Source organism: Mugil cephalus, chromosome 2, assembly GCF_022458985.1.
Source record: "Mugil cephalus isolate CIBA_MC_2020 chromosome 2, CIBA_Mcephalus_1.1, whole genome shotgun sequence".
Classification (NCBI taxonomy): Eukaryota; Metazoa; Chordata; class Actinopteri; order Mugiliformes; family Mugilidae; genus Mugil; species Mugil cephalus.
Window position 1 is genome coordinate 16933404 of NC_061771.1, and position 7747 is coordinate 16941150.

At 45.3% G+C, this 7747-nt stretch overlaps 1 protein-coding gene across 1 annotated transcript in view; it reads right to left on the bottom strand.

Annotated features, from left to right (window-relative positions):
- The window catches only part of frem3 (Fras1 related extracellular matrix 3), a 28684-nt gene extending 21532 nt beyond the window's left edge, over positions 1–7152 (bottom strand). The window contains exons 1-2 of the mRNA XM_047578006.1: positions 1978–7152; positions 1581–1670 (exon numbers count right to left, since the gene is read on the bottom strand). Coding sequence (XP_047433962.1) covers positions 1581–1670; positions 1978–7006 — 5119 coding nt within the window. The 5' untranslated portion in view covers positions 7007–7152. The remainder of the gene's footprint in view (positions 1–1580; positions 1671–1977) is intronic.
- Positions 7153–7747: the final 595 nt, after the last annotated feature.

Consider the following 7747-nt stretch of genomic DNA (forward strand, 5'->3'; position numbering starts at 1 on the left):
GATAGCCAGACCATCGGCGTGCTCTCCAACTGCATGCCCCTACATGTCCAGGATAATTCCACCTCCCCCAGAAGTCACCCCTTCAACACTCCACATTAGTGATTCAGAAGCTCGCTTTTATCTTTTATCTGTTTGATCTTTTCCCAGATGTGCTGTTTTTTTTGTGTGTGTGTGTGCATGTGTTTACGTGTGTGCCTATCCATACATGCAGTGACGAGAGTGTCTGTTATCTGCATTAATACATGTGAACATAATTTTATGCGTTGTGAGTTGAAGGTGAATGCTGTGGGATGCCCTTCACATGTGAACCGCTAACGATACGTGGTTTAGTTTTCCAGTGTGCACGTGGCTGCAGCTGGTTCAGCTGAGTTTGCTGGACGCTCACACAAAGTGGGTAGAGCAAACAGAGAAAAAGGAGTGTTGAGCCAATTGAAGCCCTTGTGTTCCCCGTCTGAGCTTAAACACACACTTCACAGACAGAAACGCTTTGCTTCAGGCAGCTCAGTAAGCCACAAATGTAAAAAAAAATGCGCCCAAGAATATTGGTGTACAGTTTAGATTATGGAATAGTGACAATAATCTATTTTAATAATGTTCAGGTATTCAGTTCAGGCCTAACTGAGGCTTCATTTTGCTGACAAAAAGAGTGTAATCTGGTAAAATGCACATCCTCTGGGTCCTGCCTCTTCACTGGGTGTGATGCTGGTATTATCACTTAACACGGTTCTCAATACAGCATAATTATAGACTAAACTTTCCCTGCGGCATTGATTCCATTTCAATATCTTGTTTTGCATTTTATAGCCGACGCTAAAATTGCAAAAGCCACCTGTTACATTTTACTGCCTAAGCATTGGCTATATTTGTAATACTGTCCAAGTAAATCTATGAGTGTGACAAGCCACAGAGCTTATATATTATACTGTAACTCATCTTTATGTTGTACCGTGCCTAGCCGGTTTATTTAAGAGAATTCTTTAGGTTTATGTTAGACGTGAGGCGCATGTGACAGGGAAATATATTATTCCGTTGATACGCAGAGCTACTGAAAAGTGCCATCCATCCAACAGTGTTGATAAATCAGGGCCCTGTCAACCTCAAAACAAGCTAAAGCAAAGTTTGTGGAACTGATTCTAAGAAGGACATATGAAATTAAGGACACCTACCATATACATTTCAGTGTCAATTAAAGCAGATGATGAAAGCTGACACATGAAAGCTCTGAGGAGCTACCTAAGGGAAAGTTTAGAGCATGTGCCAGTCGTTCACTTTTCTAACCCACGCTCTTGAAGCTTAAGTCCTCTATGACCCCCGTCCTTTAAACCTGCTACCCTTTCTAGTGTGGTGAACAGAGGCGGTCTCTCTGTACTGGGTGTCAGTCATGGCCAGCTGCCTTAAGTCTTTGTGATGCAAACACTCGGGTGATTGACAGAGAGCAGGAAGTTTCAATTTTAAGCAGCCATTAAAAGGCAGATAGATTCTGGGGGAAAGCTGCAGGCAAATGACTCCTCCAGTAATGGGCTTGGTCGGTGGGCTTTGATGTCACAGCACAGAAGCATTAAATGTTACATGGTTCCTACCGTTGTCTTCCACTGTGAAGTAGAGGATGTCACTTGTGGCGTTGCTCCCATCCAGCAGCACATAACAGATCTTCATGTCATTGATATCAGCTGCATGACAAACAGGATTAGTTAAACCATAAAAGTTTGACATGGTTTTTGTTACAGCCCTTAGGCTTAGGGTCATATGAGTAACATGGGAAATGTGTGGGAAAGCATTCACAATTGTTTTAAGAAAGTGCAAATATTATAGTATATCGAGTAATTTGTTTTTCCATACGTGATTAAGTTACAATTAAGGTAAAGGCGGAGCCATCTTATCATTATGCCCTCAACAGTTCATATTAGTCACATAATCCAGTATCATCATCTTATATTGATTAGATTTTAGAGGTAAAATTCAGTGATATTCTCTTACCTTGTGTGAAGGTCGTGATGCTGTCATTGCCCAGCGCAGTGTTCATGATGTAGCCATGCAGGGGAGCCTCAGACACTGTATACTTCAGGACCTTTTGCTGACTGTCTCTGTCCTCCGATCGAAGGACCTTGCTGGTGAACAGGAAGCCCAGGTGCCCCGATTGGAGGACTTTCAGTGAGGCAGCGGCCTTGTTAACCACAATCTGCGGCACGCCGTTGTCCACGGTGTTGATGTGAATGGTCATCATTTGGGGCTTGCGTGTCTCAAACACGGTGTCGGGAAAGACATAAAAATCAGTGTGAGTTCCATCTGTGACAGTGAATGAGAAGCTGTCTTCATTGGTCTCAGTGCCATCGTGCTTATAGCTGATAAGGTTCTCGTTCAGGTCCTGCTTGGTAAAGGTTGTGATTGGTTGGGTTCTGTTGAAAACCAGCTGGCCGTGTACAGGGACCTGGGTGACTATGAAGCGCAACAGGTTGTCTGAGGTGTCCCGATCCTCGGCTGTCAGCTCAAACGGTGTAATCAGCTTGGTTTCCCCCTCCTCCACGACCAGCTTATTTATAGTCAAGACTGGTTTCTTATTATCTACATCAGTGATGGACACTCTGAAGGTTCGGAAGACAGGATTATAGCCATCTGTCACCTCAAACTCAAAGCTGTCCATTTTCATCTCATCATCAGAGGTGTGGATGTAGTAGATCTTATTACCGGCAAGCTGCAGTTGGGTAAAGGTGGAAATGGGAACACCTGGGTAGTCAGTGCTCTCCAAGTGTCCTCTACTGGGTGCTCTTGTGATGCTAAAGCTGAGGAATTCATCAGGACTGTTGATGTCACTGGTGCTGAGGAGGTCAGTCGTAAGAGTTACTTTTCCTCCTTCTTTGAGCGTCACACCTTTGTTGATGACATCTGGGAAAACCATGTCAATGCTCCCGATGTTGATGTAAAAGTAACGGTCAATGAGTGGATTGATACCATCTGTGACGTCAAATTTCAGTAAGTCACGGATTCCCTCCTGTCCCGTGTGCACGTACTGAATGAGTTGTTTGTCGACTTCGTCTTGTGTGAAATTCATTCCCAGGGTGATGTTTCCCAGAACATCACCAAATTTGCTGATACGCTGGAGGTAGCCTTGTCCAGGGCCATATCGCACAACGTATGTAAGTTCTTTGTCTTCGGAGTCAAGGTCTGTTGCCTTTAAAACTCTGTTGCTGATGACTTTTGTCTCTCCGATCTCAACATCAAGACCATCGTTGATAGCCATTCGCGGAGTTTCATCATCAACGGGAATAACCATGATGAGAACCGTTTTTTCCACTTTGTGTTTGCCGTCAGATAGCCTGACCTCAAAGCTATCTTCTTTAGTCTCAGAGTCGTCGTGTTCGTAGACAATGCTGGATGATTCTTTGATCTGCTCCAGGCTGAACTGATCAACAGGGATGGTGCCAGTGCTGAGCTGCTGAACTATTGTGCCATGTTTTGGGTTTTTGATGATCTCAAAGTGCAGCTCATCCCCGGGGATGTCGGCATCAGCTCCATTCAGAATTGGTGTGTCGATAACCAAACTCATGCCTTCCATTACTACAAATTCACGGATGAAAATCTCAGGCTTCTCGTCATTGGCTGGCAGGATGACTATGGGGAAGAAGTGGCGTTCAGAGAAATTAATACCATCCGAGCAGCGGAAGGTAAAACGATCTTCGACAGGTTCAACCCCTTTGTGGATGCTTTGGACATAGTGGATGTGACCAAGGGCGATATCTTTAATGGTAAAGGCAGTGATGGCTGTCCCAGCTCTTGATTTCTCAGAACCTGTGGCTGGAGAGATGTTCTCCACATAACCAGACGTCGGCTGGACAATAACAGTGCACAAGATATCATCGTCATTGGTGTCAACATCCTCAGCTTGAATGTGGTTCACTGTGATAACATTCTTCTCCCCCTCCACAACAACAAACTGCTGTTCAACAATGACAATAGGGGGAATGCTGTCAACAGGAAGGATGGTGACATGAACTGTTACACCTTGGACTTTGTTGCCGCCAACGACCCACTGATCTGACATATCGGACAGAGTAAGATTGAAGGAGTCGTATGCTCTGACCGGGCCAATTTCTCCCGACGTGTGAGCGTACACCACTGCCCCGTTAATGATGTCCTCCTGGGTGAACCTCTCAGCAGGAGCACCATTAACCAAGATTTCACCCAGTCTCGGTGGTTCTTCAACAATGAAAGTGAGCATGAGGTCATCTGTGTCCTCATCGCGACCCTGGATGACCTTACTTGTGATCTCCGTGGCTCCGTTCTCCAGTACGTCCAGGGAGGCTCCGAGGAGGCCATCCGGGACCATAATTGTGGGGATCTCATCATCAACCGGCTCAATGGAGATCTTGATGCTAATGGGTACCTCGTGGAAACCGTCACTTACAACAAGTTTAATGACGTCAATGAGGGATTCCTGTCCACTGTGAATGTAACTTAAGCGGCCATTTTCAATATCTTCAAGCACAAAGGTTTCCCCATTTGACATGTCAATTCCTAAATACTGCAGCAGCCCGTATCGAGGGACCTGGGTAACAGTAAAGATGATATTTTCATCCTCTGTGTCTGTGTCGGTGGCATATACCTCTTTTCTAGTAATAATATATGGGCTTCTTTCCATGACTGTAAACCCTGCGTTGGTAATAAATGGGGGTTTGTTGTCAACTGGCTGCAGGAAGATGGTGAAAAGTCCATCTGCTGTGTTACCAGCTGTGTCTTCCACAGTGAATGTGAACTGAGCTACTTTTGGAGTGATGCCCAGTTCCTGGTCTGGAGGCTTGTAAGCTACTTTGTGGTGATTAACCTGTGCTTGTGTAAACTCTGTAATTACAGTGTCAGGGTTGTCAGTCAGCACAATATTGCCCAAGGGAGCTGGATTGTTCTCATCCGTGTCAGTTGGAGGCTTAGTGATGGTGTACTTCAGGTCTCTGTCATCTGAATCCAGATCAGTATAACACAAAAACTTCTTCCTAAAGTACGTGAGCTCATATTCCTGGACTGTCATGTGAAGGATGGTGCCTGGGAGAAGCTCAGGAGCTAGATCGTCAACAGGGTGGATTTTGATGGTAAACATGTGCTCACCTGACTGATTAGGAGGGTCATTATCGTCCTGGACTCGGAACACAAACTGATCAATCACCGTGGTGGTGCTATGGGGTCCAACGTGACGATAGAACAGCTTTCCGTCAAGAATATCCTGCTGAAACCACTCAGTTACCACCTGCTCGAACATCTCATCTGTCTCACTGAACTTCCACAGAGACGGGTCAGACGGTGGCTCTACTTGCCTGAGAAGGAGCTCGCCTACAGTCGAGTATGGCGCTTCCATGACAAACTTAATTGTGGAGTCTTCTGAGTCGATATCAGTTGCGCTCAGGATGAAGGGAGATATCTGCATAACTTCATTCTTGAACAGCACCAGGCCGGTGTTAGCATTAATAATTGGGGGTTCATCGTCGGTGGGAGCAATGGTGATAGGAAACAAAAACTCCACCTCATTGCTGCCATCGGTCATTCTAAAAATAATGTTGTCGCTGTAGGTGTCGCTGCCGTCATGCTGGTACACAACAATGCCGGCGTCTAGATCAGCAGGTGTAAAGAATTTCCTGCGAGTACCGAGCACAGTCAGGTCTCCGTGCTTCAGGCCATCAACGACTGTGATTCTCACATCTTCCAGGTTATCCTCATCACTAATCTCTAAATTCTGGGAGCTGGAGAGAGCTCTTGACTGTCCTTCAAACAATAGCTGCCCTGTATTTTTGGTTGCAACTGGAGCCAAGGTATTCATAGGCTTTACCACAATCATGAAGGCAAACGTGTCGGACGCGGTACCATCAGTATCTACAATTTCAAACTCTAGCTGGAAAATCCTCTCTTGCTCAGAGTCCTCTGACGGTGGCTTATACGCTATTTTAAGATCTTTGATGTCCCTTTGATAGAAGGAGGTGATTGGCAGGTTCCGATCATCGGTGCTGATAATGTAGCCCTGCTGAGGGCTCAGAGGAGAAGTAATGTTGAAGATTAAATCATCTGGGTCGGATTCAATGTCTTCAGCAGCCAGCATGTCACTTGTTATAGCTGTCATCACAAACTGATCAACCTCCATCATCATCATGGCTACGAAGCTGGGTTTAGGAGCCGTGTTCTCTGCACCTTCTCTGATTCTAACCATCATCTGAAAGTGCTCCTGCATTATAGTGTTACCGTCATTATCCTGCAGCTCTACCATCATTGGAACATAGTCTCTGTTTGGCGAATTGGTTTTAGCAGTGTGTTTGTAGCGAATGCCCTGTTTCACAAACTCATCACAGTCAACCATTTGGCCATTGGAGGGGTTATTGAACAGAGTACCATACCTGGGAAGACCTCCAGCGCCGACCAGAGTGGTGATCTTACACTGTGTGACACCATCTTCAAAGGAAAACTCCAAACCCTTTTTGTCGATCGCGTTGCTTTCCCCATTGAGCTTTTCAACGTTAAGAGGCATATTCCTGGTGAGGATCTCAAGCTGTTGGAAAACCACCTCCACTTCCAGCATAAAAGGGACGACAACAGTTTCTGTCTGGGAGTCATAACGAAGCTGCAGCTTCACGCGATCCTTGCTGGGGCTCCGAGATCCAAAATGAGTGTATTTCACTTCATCTGGTCCAAACGAACAAGGGAACTTTTTAGGGGTCAACATCCCAGGTTGCTGGGCCAGTGGGTCATTATCAAGAACTGTGATGTGGCAGCGGTCACCAGGCTGCACTTCTGTTACCAGGTCATTCACAGGGTCCAGGAACACAGACCTCCCAAAAGGCACCCGGATCCCATTGTTAGCGATGATAATATTGTCTTCATTAGGTCCAGACCTGTGGTAATAGAGGTGAGCTGGATCAAAAGGCTCTGCATCTACTGAGGCAAAGCACAAGCTGAGAGAAAAAGTCACAAGCAGGCATTTTAAAAATGCCCACTTTTTACAAAGTTGGGAACTTTGCAGACAACCAGCCATGTCCACTGCTAGTTGCCTTGCAATTAATTTAACAAGTCAGCAGGAGCAGGCAGAAAATGAGACGCCTCTCTAATGGTTTGGGCCTCTGTCCTCTGTGTCTCCCTGTTTCTGTGTGGCCACACAGACACAAGTGTGGTGAATGCTGCAGAGCTGTGCAGGTAATAATGAAACAGTAGACAGACAAGCTCAGGCTCCTCCTTCTGTCAGCGTGGGGAGGGAGCCTCCGGCCCCCAGGGCTAATTTAAGAAAGACCATTGGACAAGACTGTGAAAGTGCTGCCCCAACCACCACTTACCCTTCTCCTCTTCTCTCACTGAGAAAGAGGTGGTGGTGAGGCACACTCACAAAAACCAATAAATTAAATTCAGTGGAAAATTTGACAACCTGTAATTCTGTATTACAGATTTTGTCAGTAGTCAATCTTTAGCAGCATGTCCTTTTTATCCTTTTATATTCTTATTCTTCTTAATTACTCAAAAATGTATAGGTTGCATGGCAGCAGTGCTCTCAAACAGGTTAATGCTAGACAAATAAATTAACATTTAATAAACCTCTTTCCCAGTATGAAATATGTTAAGTATTAGTACACGTTGTTGAACTGATACAGTGAGACAAATGATTTCACACCACTGCAGAAAGAGTGAAGGCATATTTAAGAGGGTGCAATATTTAAATCAAGTCAACAATCCCTTAATATAGTTACGACAAAATCTCTGTCCCAAATTGGTCCTACAGGCTTTT